General features: G+C 41.5%; 1 protein-coding gene across 15 annotated transcripts in view; it reads right to left on the bottom strand.

The window, feature by feature from the left end:
* The window catches only part of TTC13 (tetratricopeptide repeat domain 13), a 102,386-nt gene that overhangs the window by 17,800 nt on the left and 58,295 nt on the right, over positions 1-26,291 (bottom strand). For 4 of the 15 annotated variants that reach the window (XM_001107062.5, XM_001107001.5, XM_015126116.3 and 1 more), the window contains 8 exons: positions 24,867-24,950; positions 23,954-24,038; positions 19,676-19,785; positions 15,769-15,904; positions 14,615-14,694; positions 12,068-12,146; positions 11,839-11,918; positions 9,304-10,075 (listed from right to left, as the gene is read on the bottom strand). In XM_001107062.5, coding sequence (XP_001107062.3) covers positions 9,961-10,075; positions 11,839-11,918; positions 12,068-12,146; positions 14,615-14,694; positions 15,769-15,904; positions 19,676-19,785; positions 23,954-24,038; positions 24,867-24,950 — 769 coding nt within the window. In that variant the 3' untranslated portion in view covers positions 9,304-9,960. Of the gene's footprint in view, positions 1-9,303; positions 10,076-11,838; positions 11,919-12,067; positions 12,147-14,614; positions 14,695-15,768; positions 15,905-19,675; positions 19,786-21,787; positions 22,015-23,953; positions 24,039-24,866; positions 24,951-26,291 lie in introns of those variants that run through there. The other 11 variants (XM_015126092.3, XM_015126114.3, XM_077998784.1 and 8 more) reach the window with 6 other exon arrangements.

Genomic DNA, 26,291 nt, shown 5'->3' with positions numbered 1-26,291 from the left:
GGCGGAGGTTGCAGTGAGCCAAGATTGCGCCACTGCACTCCAGCCTGCTGACAGAGCAAGATTCCATCTCAAAATAATAATAATAAATAAATAAATAATAAAATAGAAAAGAAATACAAGTGGCCAATAAACACATAAGAGCTGTTTAACTTGGGTTGGGGCAGGAGAAAGTGGAGAGAGAGAGGAGTGAGAGATCCAGCAGAAAGAAATCCTAGACAAAGCAGATCGTAGCTCTACCAACAAGCAAGAGGAAGCAGCTCTGCAGGGACAGCTGCTCTCCCAGCTGTGCTTCTGGAGGGATCAAATAGTGCAAAGCTATGACTCCAGCTTTTGACATTAAAGACAGAGTAAGTATTTGTCACTGGGAGCCAGAAAACAAAAAGGAATTTGAAAGGCTTTCCTGAGAGTGCTTCTGAGTTTTGTTTTTTTACTCTAAGGAGGCAGGAAAAAACAGCAAAGTTTACATCATGAAATTATTCCAGCCCTTGTGACCAAGACAGTCTGGTATGGGGAAAGCAAGAGCCAGAAACCGTATTATTCTACTGGCCAGTTTTTATGTGTTTGTTTGTTTGTTTGCTTTGAGACATGATCTTGCTCTGCCACACAGGTTGGAGTGTAGTGGCGTGACCATAACTCATGGCAACCTCAAACTCCTGAGCTCAGGTGATCCTCCCACCTCAGCCTCCCAAGTAGCTGGGACTACAGGCATGCACAACCATGCCTGCATAGTTTTTAAATTTTTTGTAGAGACAGGGTCTTGCTATGCTGCCCAGGCTGCTCTTGAACTCCTGGGCTCAAACAATCTTCCCACCTCGGCCTCCCAAAGTGCTGGGATTACAGGGATGAGGCACTGTGCCTGTACTGGCCAGCGTTTCTTGGCTGGTTTCTCTAATTATCCCTACATCTCCCACATGGGATTCAAAATGCAGAGATCCTTTGATAAGTCTTTATCAGTATAAAAGCCTTGGTTATATCAAAAGCATGAAAAAGGAAAAACTATTTTAAATGAGCTCTGGTTTTTCTGAATCTTCTCAAATTGGCTAGTAAGTTAGAGAAAACTTAAGAATTTGTAATTGGCCCACTATACAACCTATCAAAACTGTAAAGCCGATAAAACACTGTAGATGACGTAGTTTCACGCTTTCCTTTTCCAGGTAAAGTAAGGCCAGAGAGATTAAATGCTTTGCTTGGTGGTAGGCGGCAGGGTTGGTTTTGGAGCCCACGTGTCCTGACTGAATACTCTACAGCTGGTCATTACTCTAGCTCTTTCTAGAGCATCAGGGAGTCCTGACTCTGGAATCCTGCAGTTCCCTCTGCCAGGGACTTGAGGACGTTCTGGTGTTCACACATGGCACAAGCACTTCCCCCTCCTTTCTCCTGATACCTGCATGCATACCTGAGACGCCTACTCCAAGACTCAACCTGGGGATGAAGTGGCCTGATTTCGTTGTCATAAAGGCATCCCTGATGGGTTCTCCCAAGTCAGTAATCTTCTGTGAGCTTTATGAATAACAAACATCTTAGCCTCGGATTATGTAGCTAATAAAAATAAGAGGTATATTCTAATATGCCAGAGTCAACAATTGGGAAGTTCATGTCACCCGGTCCAATGTTGCATCCTCTCTGGGGTCTTTCCCAGTCTCCCCAGGCAGAGCTACTCCCTGCTCTTCTGTTCCTACCCAGACTTCTTAGGCTGTATCATGACATAATTTGTACAATTTCTGCTGTTAGGACTGTGAGCTCCTTCTGGAAACAGTTACTGTCTTACTCAACTATATCTCCAACATCTAGGACACAGTTTGGTCTCTAGTAGTTGCTGGGTCTGGGAGGAAGGTGCCATGTGGACCAAACAGGGATACAAGTGAACTTTCACACTCACCAAACAAAAGGTCACTTACAGTCAGGGGCACCATAAGAATGATTATCCAAACCAGGATACTTTTGAATGGAAAGTGGCACTATTAATAATTACAATGGGACAGCAGGCATAAATCAGGATTGTTCTGAGCAAATTGGGGTTTAGGGCTGTCTTCCTTGTAACCTAGGTTTGGAAAGTTTTAGCTCTGGAAATTATGTACAATAAGAAAAGAAACATTAAGTGAATGCATGACTTGAAACCACTAAAAGAGAAGTCTGTTCAAATAAAGCAATTACATTCTGCCAAAGTATAATATACAATGAAGGGATGGTTAATCCAGAAATCACCATCCCTTTTATGATTTAAACAAGGGGTATCATATGACTCTACCCTATGGCAGTCTGGATTGGTCCAAGTGGTCACCTGACCTAAGCTGGCCCAATCACGAGTCCTTTCCCTGAGATTCTGGGATGAGAACTGCGAAGGATGGGCTGTTTTTAGGTCGCCGGTGCAAAGCTGAACACTGGTAGTAGCCCTGCACCCACCATGTCAGGAGAACAGGTTTGCAGATGGAGAGAGGAGCAGAAAGGAGAGACAGAGCCCACATCCAGCACAGCTGAAACATTTTGAGGGTCCAGGGCCAGAATATAAATGGACCCACCTATCACATATCTAAAAACTTGGGAGTTATAAATCCATTGTCAAATAAAACATATCCTGTCTTCTTACTTTAATAAATGTACTTTCATAAGAAAAAAATGGATATGAAACATGTGTAAAGCTACAGGCTTAACATATTCAAAAGTTTGCAAAATGCCAAAGACCAGCAAATTTAATCATTATTACACATCTGGTGTTCTCGATAGGTTCTGACATCAGCCAGAGTAATAAAGATATGCATGATTCAAAAATCACATTAATTCCTTAAAATGTATCATTCTTGCCTTCATTTCAGCAAAATCACTAATGTGGTTATATTCAAGATTTTTACTGAATTTGTGCTCTATCATCAGTAATGGATTAAAAAGAATTTTTAAAAAGATGTAATTGTAGTAAAAATATGCCAGATCTAATATATTTTCAAAAAATTTAAATAAATGTAAACATTTTTAAGCTTGGTTTTTAAAAAATTTTTTAAGTGTTCAATACGATCTATTAAAATTAAAGGCAGTGTGCAGATTATAGTTTACAAATATTAAATTAAAAATCAAACCTTTAAATCTAAATTTTATTTTAAAAATATAATTTCAATTTTAAATATAAAAATTATTTGCAATTCTAGCATTTGATGTCCATTTGGTTGCCAGTGTAAAGAACTGGCATCATGCTTTACGTGTTGTGGCTAGACCTGCATATCTAAAGTTATCTCGTGCAACTGTCACCTAGTCCATGCTAATTCATGAGAACCTCTTGAATTGGAACAAAGCAAAGAAAAAAACAATCTGGACTACTGGAAAAAGGCACGTCACTATGTAAGAATCCAGTGCATTTATACTATCTGATGGGAAGAATTTGACAAAAGTTTTTTCCCCCCTTATCTAAGGCATTTCAATTGCTCAAATAATTTTTGGAAGGAATGTGCCAGCATGTAATTTCAATATTCTTGGTCTCCCAAGGATGTGGAGCACAGAACTGGGCTGCTCAATGGCCAAGCTAGCATCTCACTCGGAGGGCCAGAGCTGTGCTCCTAGGCACACACATTACCAAAATCAGAGTATTGGTTAAAGCTGCCCTGAAGGCAGAGTAAGAAGAAGTGTAACAGATACAGAAAGGGAAAGTAGAAGGGTCAAGTAGCATAGGAACAGAAGAATTAAGATTATTTTAATGAAAATGTTCTTGTAATAAAAGGATTACAAAGTCAAGATTTTACTTTTAAGTAAAGGCTCTTAAAATAGAAGTGTTCATAGATGATAATTTTTAAAATCACAAACAGAAATATAATATCAATTGTTATAATGATAGGAGTGTTTCTGGAAAAAAGATTGGAGGTGTAAAGGCTGGAGTAAGCCTGAGATAAGGTGATTTTTCTTATTGGATTAATTTTAACAGAAATCACTTATGGCTGACACAAAATAAACAGGGTGATAATATACTGGATGAAAATCAGATTTCATAATACAAAAGAAAACAGCTATAAGAATGGACTGATATTAGATGACACTTGGTGGAGGTAAGATTAAATGGTAAAGCTTTATTAACAGATACAGCTGCTAGGGAAGACTGAAGTTAGAGATTTTTAGTTGACTTGGGTCAACAGTGTGACAAAGCTGCCTTCGAGAGCTACTGTATGTAGCTGTGTTTATATGGAATATGTTTATATGAAATATGTGATGTATATTTATACATATACATATATTTATACATTATACATATAAACATATGTTTATATACATTCTGGGGTGCTGGTAATGTTCTGTTTCTTGATCTCAAAGCTGGTTATGTTAGGTGTGAAGATTCACCAATGTGCACACACATGTGCATTTTTCATATGTGTGTTATATTTCAGTAAAAAGATTTTATTTATTAATAGTCCACACATGTGGACTATTATGTTTAACTATGAACAGTTATTTCATTTTAAGGAGTATGAAGAGGTGGGAGGAGCCACAGAAGGAGCTGTTTAGGCTGAACAAGCAAAGTCCTGGCAGGGGAGCTGTCTGAAGTATTTTTGTGCATTTCGCTCAATGACGGTGTTTACCTAGGTTGACCACCAGCTCCGTGGCATTCCCTGTTTGACCTTTGGGCAGCTACTCAACCTCTTTTTGTCCCAGCTTCCTCGATGGCAAATTACAGGAGCTTGACTAGATGATCTGAGAACTCCTTAGTTCTCAAGTGCTATGAGCATTGAAAGGCATCTGTATAAAACAAGTATACTTGATCAGTTAGTTGCTTCTCCCACTCATATTTTTCTTACGTGTTGTATTTTTTTTTTATCCAGCTGTGAAATTGGATGGTTAACATTTATGTACTTACCTGAAACAGAAAGTGCTATATTCACTTTAGAAGTTACTTCTACACCAAACTGGTAATTCGAGGAGTTAATTTGCATATAAAAATTGTTCTAGTTCTTTGCATTAGAAGCCTACTAAAAGATGCATTGATTCAGAATCTATTTTTGGACAGATATGTATTATTTTAAATTCTGATCCTAGTAAGTGACAATTTCCAGTTTTTGTTGGGCTTATACATAAGCCTTGACAAATCTGTTCATTCTGACATTATCTCTAGAGTTGTGTTATACAACAAGCCAATCCGCGTGGCCCCCGATGGATGACTGCTGGAAGCCCCTTGGGTAATACGGTGTCATTTCTACCTGGTAGATGGCTGAAAGCAATCAAGCTCCTTGACAGAAGGGCTTATTTGTTTAAGGCCAAGAATGTGGCAGTCAAATCCCCGCTGGCCCCACCACCACTCTCCACTGAGGACTTAACCTCGCGTGGCAAGCACCCTAGGCAACATTCAAGAGCTATGGCAGGCAAGTCACTTCCCCTACCTGAGCCCGTTTGTCACCTAAGCGGGGATACTACTAGTGCTTATCTCACAGGCCTCTTCAAAGGATTAAATGAGTAAAACAATGTACAAAGCTTAAAAAAAATCGGCCAGGCACCATGGCTCACGCCTGTAATCCCAGCACTTTGGGAGGCCGAGGTGGGTGGATCACGAGGTCAGGAGATCGAGACCATCCTGGCCAACATGGTGAAACCCCGTCTCTACTAAAAACACAAAAATTAGTCAGGCGTAGTGGCGGGTGCCTGTAGTCCCAGCTACTCGGGAGGCTGAGGCAGAAGAATCGCTTGAACCCGAGAGGTGGAGGTTGCAGCGAGCTGAGATTGCGCCATTGCACTCCAGATTGGGCGACAGAGCGAGACACCGTTTTCAGGATTAAAAGAAAAAAAGAAGAAGAAAAATGCCAGCCGCAGGAAGTGCTTAAAACACATTAGCTCCCAAAGGGCCCCAAACCCTGGGGAGAGAAGCATCCGGTTGCAACCCCCCACCCCTCGAGAGGTGGCGGGAAGCCCAAGCCCAGTGTGTCATAGAATAGAGTAGGGGGCCCAAGGGGGGCCTCCACAATGGCAGGGCACTTGCTCCTAGTTCTGCATGCTCAATACCGCAGCCCAGGGCTCTGGAGGTAGAGAAGTCTGCTGCACAGAGGCGGCGGAAGCAGCAGCGCATGCGCTGTTGGCCAGCGGACCCGAGCGGGTAGAGGTCAAACAACAGTAGACGCTGGACCGACCAAGGCTTGCTACCCTAGCACAGGGAACACGAGCTAAATCTCGGTGCGGAGGATCCGGGCAAAGGCCGGAGGGCGGCCGAGACTACAGGCTCAGGAAATCAGACTGTTCCCTGAAGGGCGAAGGCAAGGAGGCTGGGAACTTAAGGCAATTTAAAACTGCACATGTCTGAGTCACCTTGAATGGGCCCAAGTTAAATTCTTTATTCCCAGTAGGAATTGAAGCCTGTGAACCAAGTTCTGTTCAACCAAGCTCCCTGTGTTCAAGACTTAATTACATATATATTTGTATATCCAACTTAAAATGTTACAAATATATTTATTGACATATAATTCATTATGTGTTAACTGAAAAAAGTAAATTTTAAAAATTAAGCACAGTGTAGTGTGATCTCATTTTGTATATCCAACTTTCTGTAGACTAGTTTAACTCGTAAAATTTATGTTTACAACATATAAAACTAAAGGGACTCTATATTTATGGGAACACAGTTTGAAGCAAAAAGGACTATTATAAATCTAATCACAGCTCTAATATTCAAAAACATACTTGGTTTCATGATGGCAGTTAGGGAGAAAAAAAAAATCTCTGGTACAGTGAGGTAGATTTTCATGATATTCTAGTTTGATGTTTCTCGAGTGTGGTTCCTGGACCACTTCTGTGTGAATCACGTGAGGTTCAGGTGAAGCTGGAGATCCCAGGCCTAACCACAGACCCCTTGGATCAGAAAACAGAAGGAAACGTTTTAAGCCAGTCTAGAAGTTTTTTTTCTTTCTCTCATTTGTGCCCCCATGCTGCCACCAAACACTGTGGTTTTGACCCATAAAGCCCCTGGACCCTTGCTTAAGACCACAGGGATACAGCAGTGTGTTGGGTTGAGCTGTTTGCTTTCAGGATAGCAGTGCTGCTCAGTGGGATGTCCTGTGGTGATGGGGCTATCCCACCTCTGCTCTGTCCAATCAGATAGCTGCTAGCCACATGTGGCTACTGAGCACTTGAAAGACAGCTAGAGAGACAGAAACAAGCATTCGATTTAGTTTAATTTTAATTAGTTTAGCTTTAAGTAGCTTGGGCCTGGGGGTAATAATGGAGATAGTTAGACATGAATGGATCTGGGATATTCTTAGAGGTAAACAGGATCGGACTGGATGGTGATGATTTGAAAACTGGAGGAGGGCAGTGTAGACCCTAGAGGCCGCCTGGGTGTCTGGCGGAAGCTGCTGAGTGAAGAGGGAGCCATTTCTGACACAGAGAAGCATGCGGAGGAACAGACTTTGAGTGAAGGAATGATGGGCTCCATTACAGACATCTTAAGAGGTATTCATGAACCCTCAGATTTTGCTGGTCTGGGATACACTGGGTTTCTTTAGGTGATTTTGCTCATCTCTCCTCTGAGGCATATCAATTTTATTCCATATTTGCAAATTATCAGAGAGTAATGATCACAGAGTTGGAGGGCAGTTTCTTGTCCCTCATTTCTATACCAAAGAAATTCCACACTAAAGTTCTTAATGTACTAGCAAATTTTGCTCTAGATTTTTTCAAGTTAGTTTTTTAAAAGTTTGAACATCTTGATTCACAGGAGCAATTTTATCAATAGAACTGTGATACTGAGGTAATAAGAAAGCTGTATCTGATCTCTGCCCTCCAGTTCCTGGCACAGAGCTCGTAAAACTCTTGGTATTTTCTGAGTGATCAGGGTGAGAAGTGTTTTTTGTTATTAATAAGCACCTTCTAATCATACCTGAATTTATGCTGATGAGATGACTCTTGGAGGATGGGGGTTGGGGGCCAGAGAAACTAACCATGTGATTAGAGGAACTTTCAGTCCTAACCCCCAGCCTCCAGAGAGAAAAGAGGGGCTGAGAATTGAGCTAACTGCCAATGATTTAATCAACCATGCCTATGCAATGGAATCCCCATAAAAAACCTTAAGTGAAAAGGTTTGGGGGTTTTAGCTGGTGAACACATCGAGGTGGAGGGAGGGTGGTGGGCCTGGAGAGGGCATAGAAGCTCCATGCTGCCCCCATACCTTGCCCTGTGCACCTCCTTCCATATGACTGTTGATGTGTATCCGATATAACAAATCAGTAATAGTAAGTAAGGAGTGTCCCTGAATTGTGTGAGCCATTCTTGCAAATTATCAAACATGAGGTGGGAGGGTGTGATGGGAACCCCCAACTTATAGCCAGTCAGTCAGGAGTACAGGAGGCAATGACTTGCAACTGGCATCTGAAAAGGGGGCAGTCTTGTGAGACTAGCCCTTAACCTCTGGGGTCTGTTTAACTACAGGAAGTTAGTGTCAGGTGTGAATTGCAGGATCCCTCCCCACTCCAGCTGATATATGGAAAGCTGGAGAATTGGTTGGTGTGAGGGGAAAACTCCACACATCTGGTATCAGAACTCTTGTGAATAAAAACGGATCATAGTAAGAGCTTAGCTACTCAGGCAAGTCTATAACCACAAATTCAAAATGATATTAAATTACCCTGGGAGACCACCATTCTGGATCATCTCTGTGCAAAAACCTTTAAAGTCTCACTAGGAACTCTGTAGGCTGCATGGACCAATATAATAACCACTAGCTACATGCAGCTATTTGAATTTAAATTAATCAAACTAAATGTGAAACTCAGCTCCTCAGGCACACCAGTTCTGTTTCAAGTGCTCAGTAGCCACATGAGGTTACTGACTACCATACTGGCAGCACATAGAACATTCTGGAACGTCATCACAGAATGTTCTATTGGACAGTGTCAAGTTAACTGAATGGTTCTCAAGGAAGGAAAAGGTTAGGTGAGTTGATGGTGCAAACAAAGGGGAGTGTGGGGAGTAAGAGATTCAGTTTGAGAAACAGAGCCACGTCAGCTAGGCTACAGCAAGAGACTGCGTTTCATTTTAGGACAAAGGGAGGCTGTGGGGTTTAAACAGAGCAGTAGCAGGAAGATGAGTCAGGAGACTACAGAAGTGGTCCAAGAGAAATTACAATGTACAGGGAGAAGTGGTCAAGCGAAGAGATGGAAGGTGCGTCCTGTAGAAGGGAGAGAAGAGCAGGCTTGCTAATGGATGGTGCCATTTGGAAACAGCAGCAGTTTTAATTAACCCATTTTACTCACTGTCATTTACCGTGCCTGGGAAAAAAAACGAGAGAGATTTTCTGAATGTTCTTATACCTGAAAGTGAAACTGGTTCACAAAATAAACACATACATAATCCAGTGCCAAAAACTGGTGATTTATAGAAATCACCCCGGTTTATTTTTTTCAACAAAGGAAAAAAAAAAACATGGTTCAATAATTCAGCATTTGGGACATTGGCAAATACTGTCTGTATTGTTCAAAATAAGTGTTCCTGGGTGTGAGTTCTGCAACACATACTGATGGCCCAGGAACCTTCTTCCACGGTTCTAATAAAACGAAGGACCCACACATGGAGGTTACGTGAGTCAACAAAAGATGCTCTATCACAATGTGCGTAAAAAGAAAGTTTGAAAAATATTCAAATCTCTAAAGGAATACAAACACTCCTATTTGGTTTTGTTTTTGTTCATCTTCATTATTATTTTTAGTTGTTGAGGAAAATGGTTTTTTTTACTGTAAGAAAGGAGTTATATGACTTTATAAGTGGAAACCAACAGGTTGCTGGCTAATACACTTTCCCTCCAAGTCAAGTAGCTTTTTCCCCCAAAAGCTTCTTTCATGATTTTCGTTATGGTTCAGAAAAGTAAAGAAAATGATTTCAAGTATTCAATTCCTATCAAAAATTGGTATCAAAAGTAATAGAGGACCTAATTTCTTTATAATTCCATGTTTTAAAAAATAACTTAAGAAGCAAGAGGTCCGGCCCTTTACTTGTATAAATACAACAGAACTAGAGTTTCTTAAGACAACGTGGAGAAGAGTCCGTGTTTAGCACCTCAATCATCGATCTTAACGTTGGAAACGTTTCTGATACTGACGGAAGAGTCTTATAAGAAGGTGAAATACTGAAAAAGAAAAACACAAAGTAGCGGTATGAAAATTAACAAAATTTGCAAAAAAAAAAAAAAAGGCAGAGCTTATATTTTTTCCTATCATTATATTTATTATATTCATTCTGTAATATCAAACAATGTTAGAAAGGCAGGGAGGAGCTGTGAACAGAATGGCTCCTCTCACAATGGCCTGTGGTATCAGCCGACGTGTGACAAGTTGCTTGGAAGTTAAACCAGAGCTTTGAAAAAGAAAATTAAACTCTTGATTTACATGTCCAGCTGTGGTGCATGCTGGGCTTGGAATCAAAAGACACAGGTTTCAGGTCCAGCTTCACTCCTTATTAGCTTTCTTTACTTCTCTAGGCTGCACTTCCCTGATCTGTCACAGGGACAGTGTTCTTAACTCGCAGAGTTACCATGAGCTCTGAATGAGATAAGGTATTTCGAGGTACACTGTAAAGTGTCAACTGCAGGATGTAAGGTAGCATTGTTATTCCTTCCTTAAAGAATGTCTAAAAGATTCACATTGTACAATTCCTTAAAGAATGTTCAAAAGATTCATTGTACAATTATGTAAAAACAGAAGCAAGACCTTTGGCCTGGGGGTCATATTACTAAAACATGTGCAAACTAATAAACCTGAAACAAGAATGTACCAGGACAAGGTGTAACTGTTAGAAGCTTTCATTGCAAAGCTAAATTACAAATTGAGCAATGGTGGACTACAGGCACAAATTTTTCTGTTTTAAACAGAATATAAATTACCAAGCAATAGAGTGGTTGCTATGTCAAATAGATGTGAAAGGCAAAACTGGGGGTGGTTGGGATGTAAAAAAGCAGGAGAAGGGGCAAGAATAACGAAGGTTGAACAGTGAGGCTTACTTATTCTTCATTAACTACTGAGGCATCTATGAGTTTAATTTCACACACTTCAAATTCACACAGTCCTCTCCAGTGCTTCTGGAAACAAGAGCCAGGAACGATCACGGTCTGCTAGACTCCTCACACACAGTGACTGTCAGGGATAATTCCTGGCTGCTATAAAATTCCTGGCTGCAATAAAATGCACTAAGTAGGCTAAGTGCTACCACTCAGTGTAATGTAAAATGGGCTCTGTCTACAAGTTCAAACACTCCTGAATACTGAGCCGAAGAGTAAGTAGGCCAAAAGAAGTGAATACCTGATCATATAAATAAGATTTTGGTAATTTTCTTTCGCCAACTACTTTTTAAATTTTTTATTCATGGTTTTTTTTTTTTTTTTTTTTTTTAAGAGTCAAGGTGTCACTCTGTCACCCAGGCTGGAGTGCAGTGGTGCAACCATAGCTCACTGCAGCCTCAAACTCTTAGGCTCAAGTGATCCTCTTGCTTCAGCTGCCCAGGTAGTTGGGACTACAGGCACACACCACTATGCCCGGCTAATTTTAATTTTTTTTGTAGAGGGGAGCAGTTTCACTATGTTGCCCAGGCTGGTCTCAAACTCCTGGCCTCAAATGATCCTCCCACCTCAGTGTCCCAAAGTGCTGCGATTACAGGTGTGAGCTACCGTGCCTGGCCTTCATAGTCCATTTTTATCCATACATTCACCCTTAAAAGGTTATCTTATACAACAGCAAAACACTTTAACCTTGAAAAAGTGGATCAAATTCATTTTACTACATATTAACTTATAAAAATGAGTATAACAATCCCAGTTTTCACGGAGCTCCAAAGTAACAGGAAACTCCCTTTCCGCCTCCAGTTATGATACTGTGTGGACCCCCCTCAAGTAGTTACCTTTTCAAGTTCATCCAGCTTTTGGCGACTTTGCTAAAGGCCTCTGAACCAGGGGCTGTCATAGCTTCAAAGTCTACTAACTGAAAAAGAAAGACATTTAGGAACGTTACTAAATGTGGAGGACACAGGCTCGGCTGGAGATCGGTGTAACTTGTGTACCTTAAAATAAAAATCTGTCAATTGGGACTTAACATACAACCAAGCATGTCTCCCTTCCCCTCCAACGTACCTTCCCTTTGGGAATTTTTCCTGCTACTTCTTTTCCACTTGCCATCAGCGCTCCCACGATGACCGAGTAAGCGATTACACTATTTAAATAAAGAACAGTGGTCAATCCATCCTGAACGGTCTATACTTACCATGGTAAATTTCACCATGGACTTCCCATCATGAAAGATAAAATTTATTCAAAATTTCTTTCGAATAAAACACTAAATGTTTCATTTAACATGAAAATATGTCTATTTATTTAAGAATAGTTTACTATTTACTATTAGAATGTATTTACTGGCCAGGCGAGGTGGCTCACACCTGTAATCCCAGCACTTTGGGAGGCCAAGGCGGGCAGATCACTTGAGGTCAGGAGTTTGAGAGCAATATGGTGAAACCCTGTCTCTACTAAAAACACAAACATCAGGCTGGGCATAGTGGCTCATGCCTGTAATCCCAACATTTTGGGAGGCCGAGGCAGGTGGATCACTTGAGGTCAGGAGTTCAAGACTAGCCTGACCAACATGGCAAAACCGCATCTCTAACAAAAATACAAAAAATTATCCAGGAGTGGCAGCAAGCGCCTGTAGTCCCAGCTACTTGGGAGACTGAGGCAGGAGAATCGCTTGAACCTGGTAGGCAGAGGTTGCAGTGAGCTGAGATCGTGCCACTGCACTCCAGCAATGCATGTATACAATAAATACAAATACATATGTTAGTCTTACTTTTTAAGCATTAGAAATGCTGGCCTTCAAGGAAGAAATGCAGAATACATTCTCACAATGTACTAACGGATAGATGGTTTGGAGCTTTGGGCGTGCGTGTGAACTGCCAGGGCTCCGAGGTGGCTGTTAGAGGCCAGGAGATTGTGGGATACCTTTGCCTGCTGGCTCGGAGGCTCGTGGGGCAAGGTCTGCTGCCCTTTCACTCCAGAACGAGTATAGAGCTGTGAATGTGCAGGTCTGGGGTAGGAGGCATTTGCAAGGTGCTGTGCTTCTGCTCTTGGTGAGGGGAGAGAGGGAGCTGGCTGGTTCTGGGTGGAAGAAGCTGGCAAAAGGCCATGGGACCCGCTATTGTAACCACAGTGTTGTGCTTTTCCCAAAACAAATCGGCTCAAGATAAAGACAGCTCTCGCCCATGAGATAATGCATCCTAGCAGGGGGAAAGGATGGCATGAGCACCTTCAGAGAAAGCTAACAAGTGCCACAGGCGGACACCAAGAAAAGCAAGTCAAGGTGATTCATGGGGTTCTCCAGCAGGGAAGACTTCAGAGGCTAAAGACATGTGCCCTGCATCCTCCAGGGCCCCAGGGCTGAAGATGAAAGCGGCAGAGAAGGCAAGGAGATGTGGCGGATAGCCCATGCGGAGAGCCAAGGGGAGGAGAAAGAGCAGCGGAAGAGAGCGGTGCTGCAGCCAAGGCAAACCGGGGCAGGGCAGGGCTGGCACTGTGCACTGTGCGTGCTGCCAAGCTCGGCTTGAGCCCATAGTTTTCAGAAGGTGCTGGAGAGCCGCAGGGCACAGAGAGGAGCAGGAGCAAAGCTAGCTGCAGCGGGTATAGGGAAGAGAGAAACGGAAGTGTGGGAAGCACAACCAACAGACTATTTAGGACTAAAGAGATGTAGGGATGAGGGAGAGTTGAGGACAATCAGAGCTGCACTTCCTTCAATGTCACACAGGAGCCAGCAGAACTGCTGCAAGGAAAAAGGACAAAGGACAAAGGACAGATGCTGGCTGTTGAGCACGGTGCCTGCACGTGGGGCCCACAGGCAGTGATGTGTACAGGCCTCACATCACTTATTCAGTGGACACAACTAGCAATATTATGCTGATAAGATAACATTTATGTTTCTATTTCATTTCAATGAGTCTTAAATACTATAACCAAATTTACTATCGCGTTTAGGGGAGTTTTACTTCCTAAAGCATTAATCAAAGATAAAGACATTCAAGTGTATTATTTTTAGCCAAAACATCTTAAGTTCAACTATGTGCCAGCAATGGCAAAAGGCCATTTACATGATTTACTGCACACAGTACTGGGAAAAGGAGAATGAAATGAAAACTCTACAGTCATAGCCCTTGTTTTAATGATACCTAAAAAGCTCCTGATATACAAGTAGCAAGAATTTATCAAAAATAATAAAAATAGTACAGAGTGACTGGTGGCCCCAAAGTATAAAACATGAGGATTACGGGTCGCCTGACAGCCCAAAATGGAAAAGGGAGAGGAGGAGGAGGTTCAGTAAGAGGCTGGCAGACACAAAAAATCAAAACACACTGAGCACGGCGCATGGTACACAGTAAACTTCCCATGAACTTGTGTTGAATGGATGAATCCCTATCCTATTAAGCACTGTAAGCACAGTATATTAGAACTGTCTTCTATAATTCTTTTGATGATGTGATAGACTAAGGAAATATTTTTTCGTGTAGATTTTGGAAAAAAAATAGGGAGTTCCTTACCATTTCTTTGTGTACTCTGTACCTACATCCATAACAGGAAGGATAAGCAAAAAAGAACACATTTCTCAATTTAAAATAATTTTAATGACTGGATATTACTTACCTGGATCCTCGAGAGAGTGGCATTAAATTATAAAAGTAATAAACTAAGGATAATATTAAGTTGCAGACAGCATCAGCCTCCTAGAAAAAAAGACACAGGCTCATAAACTTAAATACTAGATTACGAACTAATTTTTCATTAGGTGACAGGACACACAAGAATAATTTACATCAAGAAAAGGATTGTTTTCTTCCTCTCCCATAAGAACCTACTTTTCAAATTCTTGAATATTCTATACCTTTTGTATCATTTTTTCCAATTTAGTTCAATTTAGAGCAATGTTTTCCCAGCTGTTTCTTAAACGGCAACTCTTTGATAAACATAAAAATCTCAGTCTCCTTTAATGTTATTTGAAATGTCAAAATATATATTGTGACTAAAATTTTAAAAGGCATTTATTAACACCAAATATGTTTCCTCAAACAACATGCATCCTTACCCCAAACGATCTGGGTAAGCCCCTTCCCCTACTCTGCATTGAGATTTGGATGATGCTCAATTATGTATATAAACTTAGATGTTTAATTATATGGATGCAGTGATTAAATGTTGGAGAAATAAGGTGACTTTTCAAGGGTAAGGGGCATCCGTCCACTGCAGAACACAGGGAGGGGGCGTGGTGGGGACAGAATGTCCACCATACCCTGCTGCCTGCAACGACGCCACCTCGAGTCCAGGCGGACAACCAAGCGAGGAAGCCACAGACCAGGAAAGGGCCACTAAGTGCAAAGTATACACAACTTCGTTGTACTTTCCTTGCCATTAACTCATCAGAATACATCATCCAGTTTACATTCAAAAGCTCATTATAAATATATCGTTATAAGCAACAACCACAATGAAGGGAAGAAAATGGAAGGAAAAGGTGAAGAACAGGTCATTTTCATTATGGACCAACTTTTTTATATCTTGTCAAAGTTCAAACTTATGATAATGTTGTAGCACAGTACTAAATTATTAATTTATTATCCTCCCCATTACTGTAGTTACTAAATACGAGAATTTTTGCCTATAAGAAATAAGAAATATTTTTTAGGTCAATTCAACCCAATTTCAAGCATAAGATGTACAATCTCAATGAAAGGGCAGAGGTTCAAAAAGTTTTAAAAATAATCATGAGAAGAACAGAAAAATGGAAACAAAGAGAAACCTACCCCAAATTCTGATGAAAGAATCAATACTTTTCCTTTTGCTGTCAAATCTTTATAAAGCGCATCTATTTCAGCATGATATAATTGTGTCCTTTCTTCCGTGGTTTGAGTTTCCACAGAAAATAATATATTGCCAACTCTGAAAATACAAAAATAAGTGTCAAAGGCATATATTATAAGTTCAAACAGCCAAACATACAAAGTTTTTTTTAAAAACCAAAGAGCATGCTGATGTGGCACTAAACATACACAAGAATGTGCCTTACCTTTCTAACTACAGACAAGCAAGGCAGGTGTCATGAGAATGCATTATTTCTTCATAAAATGTGATAGTTGCCTCACCTTTAAGTGATCAGTAACTCATTTGCTCACAGTTAAGTCTAACTACATGTACTTATTACACAAACTTAAGCTAATATGTGGAAAACAATTACACACAGTAAAGAATGCATTTAAATGACCAGTAAATATTTTCCAAGCCACCCCATTAGGATTAAAGGTCACAAGCAAGAACTGTGTGTAGGAAGATAGTTCAGGGACGACAACATGTTTTTGTTTTTTATCAAAACAAAAAAAAAGTGGAGCTTAAGGTCCACTTAGGTTCTATGGAGGATATAAGTTTGATACAACAGGCATTTTTTGTATAACGCCACTAGCAAAGTTTGCATTTAGTCCTTGGAGCCTACAAAGAAAAGCCCAGCTGCTGCCTTGATTGAGGAAGGAAGGAAGAAACTGGGCCACAAATTATTATTATTAGAGATGGGATCTTGCTCTACCATCCAGGCTGGAGAGCGGTGGCATGATCATAGCTCACCGTAGCCTCAAACTCTTGGGCTCAAGTGATCTTCCTGCCTCAGCCTCTTGAGTAGCTGGGACTACTGGTACGCACCTGTAGTTATTTTTAAAAATCCATTGCAGAGGCAGAGTCTCACCATGTCACCCAGGCTGGTCTCAAACTCCTGGCCTCAAGCAATCTTCCCATCTTGGCCTCCCAATATGCTGGCATGAGCCACCACTTCTGGCCAAGGGCCACAAACTATTATGAAACCATGATTCAGGTCATAATGTAGCTCATCAGAGGTTCAAAAAAAGAATCTAATTTGGACAACATAGAAAAAAGCAGGAAGGGTCTCATGGGAGAAGTGGCCTGACCGTGGGTCGGGATGGGAGTGAGAGACCCAGACATCAGAAAGCAGAGGTGAACTGGGGAACAAGCATTCCAGTCGGACTAGCAGGCCAGGTTCCAACAGGGAAATGGTCCAGGTCAAGCAGGAAATGTCTGAGGCCACTTTGTAAGAGGCTGTGAATGCCTGGCAGGGAAGCTGGTTTGGGTAGCCACAGGAAATGGCTACGTATGGAGAGGGGAGAGATTTGTGGAGCTAGGGGAACGTCCAGTGAGGTGGAGCTTTAGCAACATTGGTGAAGCGCTGCTGAAGCAGGAGACAGGAGATGGGATGCCAGGCAGAGTCGTCTCAAGGGGTCAGGAGGCCGAGAGCAAGGGAGGCAATAAGTGGAGTGAAGCAGGCAATTGAGGAAAGATGTCACATTTCAGGGGGAGAAATTTCATGTACAGTTGACCCTTGAACAACATGGGTTTAAACTGCATGGATCTACTTATACGAGGATTTTCTTCCGCCTCTGCCACCCTTGAGACAGCAAGACCAACTCCTCCTCAGCCTACTCAACGTGAAGATAATGAGGATGAAGACCTTTATGAGGATCCACTTCCACTTAATACATAGTTAAGTTTATTTTCCTTATGATTTTCTCTTTTTTCTTTTTTTGAGACGGAGTCTCACTCTGTCACCAGGCTGGAGTGCAGTGGCGTGATCTTGGCTCACTGCAACCTCCCCTTGCAGGTGCAAGCGATTCTCCTGCCTCAGCCTCCTGAGTAGCTGGAATTACAGGTGCGTGCCACCATGCCTGGCTAATTTTTGTATTTTTAGTAGAGATGGGATTTCACCATATTGGCCAGGCTGGTCTCGAACTTCTGACCTCATGATCCGCCTGCCTTGGCCTCCCAAAGTGCTAGGATTACAGGCGGGAGCCACCGAACCCAGCCTACTTTCTTAATAACATTTTCTTTTCCCTAGCCTACTTTACTGTAAGAATACAAAATGTAATACATATAACATATAAAATATGTGTTAATCAGCTGTTTATGTTTTTGGTAAGGCTTCTGGTCAACAGTAGGCTATTAAATTTGGGGGTAGTCAAAGGTTATATGCAAATTTTTGCCTGCTAGGGGTGGGAAGGTCAATCCGCCTAACCCCGGACTTATTCAAAGATCAACTGTACTTATATAGTAATTTCATTTCTGTTTGGGAATCTGATCTGAGGATACATATCATGGATGTGTGAAAAGGGAGGAAAACACTTTTTACATTAAATAGCACACCCTGCAATGAGGGGAGAATGATCTTTATTGGGAACGTACTTTGATAAGAAGCTTGAGGTGAAGATCAAGACTTCAAAGATATAGAAAAGCCCCGAAATCTGGAAGTTGCTGAACTGGTGTTTACTCATGAAGACCTGTTTAAGTTGTTTTTTGTTGGTTTGTTTGTTTGTTTGTTTGAGACGGAGTCTTGCTCTGTCGCCCAAGCTGGAGTGTAGTGGCGCAATCTTGGCTCACTGCAACCTCCGCCTCCTGGGTTCACGCCATTCTCTTGCCTCAGCCTCCCAAGTAGCTGGGACCACATGCACCCGCCACCACTCCCAGCTAATTTTTTTGTATTTTTAGTAGAGACGGGGTTTCACCGTGTTAGCCAGGATGGTCTTGAACTCCTGACCTCATGATCTGCCCACCTCAGACTCCCAAAGTGCTGGGATTACAGGCGTGAGTCACCGCGCCCTACCCTGTTTAAGTTTTGATGTGAAACTTGAAGAGGTGGCTCCTTGTAGCTTAGAGGAAAAGTATGTGAGAAAGTCAGAGCCCAAGAGGCAGAGGGGCTGCAGAAAGTGAGTCACAGTCTTACTGTTGAGCAGGTGGAAACCAGGGGGAGGGCATGGCACTTCCCAAGGCTATGCACCTGAAGATGGGGTGTGTGTATGTGGTGGGGGGGTGTGTGTGGGTGTGCACGTGCACAGCTCAAGGCAATTCCACCCACAATTCAAGGAATATGGAGGCTGACAGACAAAGCTTGGATTTCAGATGTAAATAAAACTAGAGTTAACAAAAATGTTTACTACAGTGCTATTTATAAAGTAAAACAAAGAGAAATACCCTAAGTGGTCAATAACAAAAAGATCAGAGAAATTCTACATCTATACCGTGGAATATTATGCAATTACTAAAAATACTTTTAAGAATATGACTGGGGAAATGACTGTGATAATGTAATGGTAAGGGTAAATAGTGGAACAGTCTAACCTCAGTTTTTAAAGAAAATAACTTGATTTTTATTTTGTTAATTTTGCTTATCTGTATATTCTAAATTTTCTATAAGATTATACTACTTATTAATTATTAAAGCTGTTTCTCTCTCTCTACAGATAGATAGATAGATAGATAGATAGACAGATAGATAGATAGGCGTACATATATATATATTTAAATCTACAAGGGACTTCAATCTGCCAACTGCTCATCTTTTTTCATTTTATTAGTAAAAGCCTCCCTCGCACCCCCCAAGGAACTTCAAAAACCCAGAAGAATGTCTTCCACAAACTACATCATACTTAGTATCTAGAAAGTCCTTAGATTTAGACAGTCAGAAAATGTATCTGCTGGTATAATACTTTAGATGTCACATTTTAAAAAATAACTGGTTATAACTGCTCACTGGACCTTGATACTTTTCATTTCAGGATGGAGCAAAAGTTCAACATGACAAAACTCTACAGCGACAATAAGCACAGGCACCCTTCCTGCCTTGTCTCTAGCTTACACCACATTAAGAAGCGCACATACTTGTCTCCTGTAATCGTGATTGTGAATCCATCATATTCCTTCCCTTGGTCTTTAAGGCTGGGAACTTTCGTGTTCACGGTGAACCCATCCTTTGTTTTAGTATTAAACTGCTTTCAGGGAAAAAGAAAATTCACGTTACTAGTGTTTCATTCACTGTAAACCCCAACTGCAATTCTGTAGCGCTGGCTCTACCTTACATGTTTTTAAAAAGCCAAGGAGGTCATCCGATACAAGAGATAGTGTCCTGGTGGCCAAGGACATCTCTGCCTGTCCTCAGGCCCCAACAGAGCCCAGGTTACGCTCCCCACAGCTCCCACCAGAGGCCAGCAGAGAACCTCAGCACCGAAAGCTCACAGGTTCTTTTCATCAAGAAGGGGCACTGCTCACTTCTAAGAGCTCCCTTTGAATGTTTTCTCATGCCCATCTTAGTAGGCAGCAACTTTGAATCACAGCAGAATAGTTGCACCTAACATCCTGTAACTCAAAAATGCAACTCTCATACTAGTGCTCAAAGCAGAGTCTGATTTTTCTGAATAGTAGCCAGGATTATATCCACTAACTGGAGAACTTCATTCACACCCACACCCACACCCACACCCACCCAACTCTGTGGGCCACAGAGAAGTCGGTTAAGTTAAAGGAATTACTCAGAGTTAAGAATGGCCTTCGGGGTGATAAGTGTATGAACACAGTTTCAGATGTTAGCTTTCTGTTTAAAACATTTGGGACAAACCTGCAATGGCAATAAACAAGTTTCAGAAAATGACCCCCAAATTCAGTTAACTTAATATTGCCTTGTTAAAAAAATTGATGGACTGGAAGTTAAGAGAAGCAACAGTAACGTAAGAGAGGCTGCTGCTTCATGAGGGGAGAGTTTGTCTAGAAACAGAAAGATGCACCAGGTGTCACCAGCAGCCCAGAAGCCAGAGGATGAGTGGCACAGGCCATCAGGGCCACAGCAGGCACTGAACAGGCAAGCATCTTTCATGCAAAAAAACTACTTTCAGAAGAAATGCGCTAACACACTACGTGCCAATTCTCATCTAATCCTCACAACATACTGATAGCACTAGGTATGGTCTCAATCTTACAGATGAGAAACGAACTAGGTGAGGCAAAGTCTGGCTGAGTCCCAGCCAGCAGGGAAGCCGCAGAGTTGGAATGTGGGCCCAAAGGCCTTGGTGAATTCCAGTCCGCGTTACTTGCTAACAAACCGCCTCTAGGGGGCGCTGATATACACGTTAACTTGGTTTTCATCAACAGCACCGTTGTGCCTTTCAGTGGAAGCTGACCTGGTGCATTTCACCAAGCACTTTAAACACTGAAATATCTTGTTGTATATTCCGCTGTGTGTGCCTTGCAAAGTACCAATATATCCGTAATCCTGGGTAAAAGCTGGATGTATAATGCTGAAGTGGAATGTCATCCCACCACAGAGAACAAACATCCTACATCTTCCAAACAGTTGGGACTTCACACCAAGAGGCGCATTGAGACTGGCGATGCCGCGTCTCTCCGGCGGCATGCTAAGTGACTACAGTCTTGTAGCCCACTCTGTTTTTCTTCTTAAACAAAGACATATAAAATATTAAAATCTCCCTAAGCTGATGCTGTATTCTGCCTAATACCACAGGATATCTAAATGCCTGACTAGAATACCCACAAGAAGGCAGCTGAAGAGCCCTCGCACACACTCCAGTTTCCTTTCTATATGCTACATCTCAGGGCCTGTGGTGAAGCCATTCTGCCCCCTGTGGGGCACTGAGGGAATTTATGGGAGACTGATTGTTACAGGGATTGGAGAGTTGGGAGCCAAGCTTACTCTATGTCCCACAGTACAGGGGATTGTCACACATAATGTATGATTTTCTAATGTCCCACTGATTTTCATGTAGATGAAGAACATGTTTATCATTTAATCAATATGTGGGCCTGGAACCAGACTGTTTTGCACTTAAACACTGATTATTTATTATAAGTTTTCATACCACTGAATTTGCCAGGAATGCAAATAGCATATACATTAAGGAGTATACTATATATAGCTTGGAGCTTTGCTAAGCATGGTTTACCATTTCAGAAAACCACATTGCGAATGACAACGTAGCTCACCAAATAACTCACAGATATGGGGCTGACGGACTTGTAACTGTCACATTCACCATGATTTTATGTGCAGGTGTGAAGCACTGGCTGCTGCTTTCCGGCTTCTAGAGAAGGCATGCCCGAATTTCCACATACTGAGATACACTGTGTGGACATTGTGTGAACTGAGATACTGAGATGACTTTGCGTGGACATTTTTTAGTAGGTGAGACATATTCTCTATGAAGTTCATCCTAGTGCAATAAAAGAGTAAGTAAAGGGGGCATCTGAACATGTTTACTGAGTCAACACAGTGAGTTTGAGAAGGTTGAGGGCCGCTGTGTTAGTGCATCAGACCCTCACAATAAACTCTCCAAGGTAGGTCTGGCCAGAATATTTGGTCTTCAGCAGACAAAAACCTGGAATAACTGTAAAATAGGCTCATCCACACCCAGCCAGGCAGATGTGGGTCCTGGCTCAGATGCTTACCTGTGTTCATGATATGCTACTTCCTCGTTATTCCTTAGAAATGGACACACTTTGCTTATTCATACAAATTTCCTAAATTTTACATGAATCAATCTCATCTACTATAGCTACAAGGAAAACATTTACTGAAGTTCCATGTTAGTGTTCAAATCACTAATTGGAAAAGCAATTCTAACTGCTGTTGGAATGTTTTGGGGTAGTTTTACTCCTAGATGGAGGAAAGGTTCACACAGTTATAATTTCTTAATGGATTATACTTTAGTCAAATAATTTCTGTCCCTTGTAGTGTTCTTCCCATTGAATTCAAATGTTTCCATTATTGATATTGCCACACATACTTTTCTTCTCATTAGCATTTGCCTGGTATACCTGGATCATACTATCTATTTTTTTTTTTTTTTTAAGGAGATGGGGTCTCACTCTGTCACCCAGTGTGGGCAAGAGAGCACGACTCTGTCTCAAAAACAAAACAAAACAAAACCAGAAATTTATTCTGGAGGATGGGAAGTCCAAGATCAAGGTGCCAGCATCTGATGTGAGCCTTCTTACTGCTGCCTCATATGACGGAAGGTGGAAGGGCAAGAGAGGTCACTCCCCGAAGCCCTTTTTATAATGGCATTAATCCATTCATGAGGGCTCTGCCATTAAACACTTCCCATTAGGCTCCACCTCCCAACATGTGTGTACTGAGGATTCCGTTCCGACACATTCATTTTGGGGGGAACACATTCAAACAATGGCATTTACTTCTCTAGTAATTAAAGAGTATAGGTTATTTTGCCTTCCTTTAAAGGGTACTGAGTTTTGACAGGTAGTAAAATCACTAGCAGATCCATTTAATCCTTTAGACTTAGTTTCATTCTTTGTTAGGGCAGTCTATTTAGAAATGGTTCTCAGTCCTAGGTTGTGGGCGTTACTGTAGAGTGTGGTCTTACTTTTACAGCGTGTCCTTTCTGAGGTCTTAACTAAACGCCTGAGGTGTTCACAGGATCCATCCACATTGGCAAGGCCGAAACTCCAATGTCTCTCAGCACATACACCTCTGATACCTCTGCTCAGCTTTCTTCCCCACAGCAGTTACTCTCTGCTGAGCCTCTCACGGTCTTTCACTGCATGTTCATGATCAAGGTCTTAGTCAAGCATGAAAAGGAGTGCTCACATTGACCCCTGAACACTCCCCAGCCTACATGGCCTCCTTCTCTTCTATACTCTGCTCTGCAAATTCCAGCCACTTTGGCAGACCCAAACTCCACTCTCTACCTCCTTAGCTTAGCAAGACCACTGTACTCTGCTTGGGCTCCACATTACCATGCAGTGATCTAATAAATACTCCCAGTAGAAACCAGGGGTGACAGTGAGGTTCAGAGTCTTGTAATGAGCCAGTGCCTGAAAATAACTGACTTATATTTTGTCCAGTTTTATAACTGCAATCATGTGGAAGGGCAGCTGAGTACCAGTTACTCAGCTGTGGCCAGAAGCAGAATTCAATTATAAGTATTTTTAAGTTTTCTTTTTTCTGTATTAACTGCTTCCTCGCAAACTGAGTCTGATGCCTGTATGTTCTTTTATTTTGGTTATTTTTCAGAATGTGTTCATACTAGTGATTTCAAATAGCATTTAATAATTCTGAATTCTTTTTTAGAAAGTGCTGTTGGTTTTCTTTTCCTCTAAAAACATGGACTGCCATGCTGATGTTAAAGTTACCTTCATAATTGGAAGAAGGTCTTCTACTTTGTGTACCTTTTCCAGGGCTTCTCGAACTTCCAGCAATCCTTTAGGATTGTTAGCTCTTAAAGAGAGACAGAGAGAGATGGCAACTGAGATTAATGCAGAATTGCAATAATTAATCATGCTATTATCTTTAAGTTAAATAAATTGACCTCAATTTTGAGTAGCTCAATATTCAAAATGGTAGGCCACAAATAAAGTTTCTAAATAATGGGATAGTTCAATTCTAATGAGTTTTGGACTACAGATAAAAATTAAGGAAACAGCAGCAGATGAGAATTAAGGAAACATTTAGAAGGCAAAACAGGAAAAAGCAGAATGGATCAACAGCCAGTGTTTGTGTGAACATGTATGGTTATGAGTTTGATTCTGAAACCCTGATTTTCCTGTTCCAGCTCTAAAATTAGATGTAGATGTTTTGTTTTGCTTTTTTCCTTTCTAAAGCTGCTCAAATGAAAGTATTCTGCTAGGTTTTTCCACCAATTTTATATTTACTTGGTGATATTTAAGCATTCAGATCTTTTTCCCCTAGTGTTCTGCTCACTGTTTTGTCTATACCATCCTGCCTTTCGAGTGAAGGAGAATAAGTATTAAAGGTGAAATCCCTAACAGATAAATCCAAAGAAACATCCTGCTTTATAGAAGAAAGAGACTAGAAAAGTCACAATAGTGCATGTAAAGTTAACACTTCAGTTGAGGTCTATGGATTTTGTAGAGTTATTAAAAAGAAAGTGATTATGAAAGCCTTTATGATTCTAAACACTATGTAAAAATTTGATAGCCCTTGTTTAGCCTGTCAACAGGCTTAGTTCTCAAGTTTCAAAAATACAACAAATATAAAATACATGAAATCAACTCATTACTAAGAAGGAGAAAATTAAAGGCTTACCCATGATAAACAAGAATTCTATCTTTAATAAAATGAAGTATTTTCTCAAAATATTCCAGGTATCTCATGTTGATCACCTGACCCCTATAAGGCAAAAATAATAAAATTAAGAATATTTTTATAGAAGAATATGCTTAAGCCAACATCTAATTTCAAAGCTAATTTTAAAAAAATAAGAAACTATGAGAATAATGTAGGAAAAAAAAAGTCTGGGAAATTCAGTTCATAGTCAATGAGTGGAGAAGCAAAGCACCGTCTTAGCAAGACCGCCTGGCAGCTCACGGGGCCTATCCTGGCAGGAGAGCCATCAAACTCGGCGCCAGATCAGTCACAATGGGAAGACAAATCCCCCAGCACTGAAGTGAGCTTCAGACTTTCATATCAGCGTCCTCTGACGGACCCCATCACTTATGGGCAGTGTGCTGCCCCCTCCCTCCGTTTTCCCAACAGCATTATCGAACACCCTGTCTTGCTCTCTAGCTCACTAGCAGTCTCCTTTCCTCTATCCACTCTGAATATTCTTTTCCTCACATTTCTATCCCTTCTGATCCTTTTCTTTCACACTCTCTCCCAGAACTCCATGTTCAGCCAACATGCTGAGTCACATGACACAGCCGACTGCTCCCAGGACATCGCTCCCTGGGTTCCCACCAGGCATCCCAAACCTCAAAGGTTACTGTCAAGTAAGAATTCCCTCCTGCACCCCACACTTCTCCCAGCCTTCCCACTAAATGTGTTCACCTACTTTTCATTCTGGTGCTCTCTCGCCTAATGGAACCACCATGTACCTGAGAGGGAAGGTGGCCTTCCTCTAACTCCATGCCCTCTCTGATTGCAGCCCACTGCCAGTGCTCCTGATTCTACCTTCTAAGAGTCTAGCTCTTCCTTTCCAACTCACTACCATACAGCTTTCGAGACCTTTGCACTTGTCCACCTGAACAACTACACAATTTTCCAACCTCCTCCCTTACCTCCGAGGTTCCTGCCTCCTCTCCAATCTATTTTGCCATCTGCTGCCAAGGTGATCGTCCCAATGTGTAAATCTGTTCCTGTTACTTCTCTGCTTATAATCTCTGAATGGCTCACCATTGTCTTCAGGGGAAAAAATTCCTTAGCTTGGACTATAGAATGATTTATGTTCTGACTTCTGCCTATCTTTCTAGCCTCAATTCCTGATACTCCCTTAATTGCAAACTCACTACCAGGCATAACAAGTTAGTCACAGTTTTCTGACCATACCTAACTCATCCATTGGTCCATGTTAATCACCCCACCTCTCTGTTTTCCATTTTTCCAAATAGCTCTGGTAGCACCAGAAGGCTGAATCAGGCACCCCTTCTCTGGGTTCCCATGGCATCCTGTGCATGTGATCACCTCACTCTTAACACACTGCATAGTAGTTGTCTGCTGGTCTGTCTGCTGTGA

Source organism: Macaca mulatta, chromosome 1, assembly GCF_049350105.2.
Source record: "Macaca mulatta isolate MMU2019108-1 chromosome 1, T2T-MMU8v2.0, whole genome shotgun sequence".
NCBI classification, from domain to species: domain Eukaryota; kingdom Metazoa; phylum Chordata; class Mammalia; order Primates; family Cercopithecidae; genus Macaca; species Macaca mulatta.
Note: the sequence above shows the minus strand (reverse complement) of the source record. Positions and strands in the feature narration are given on the sequence as shown.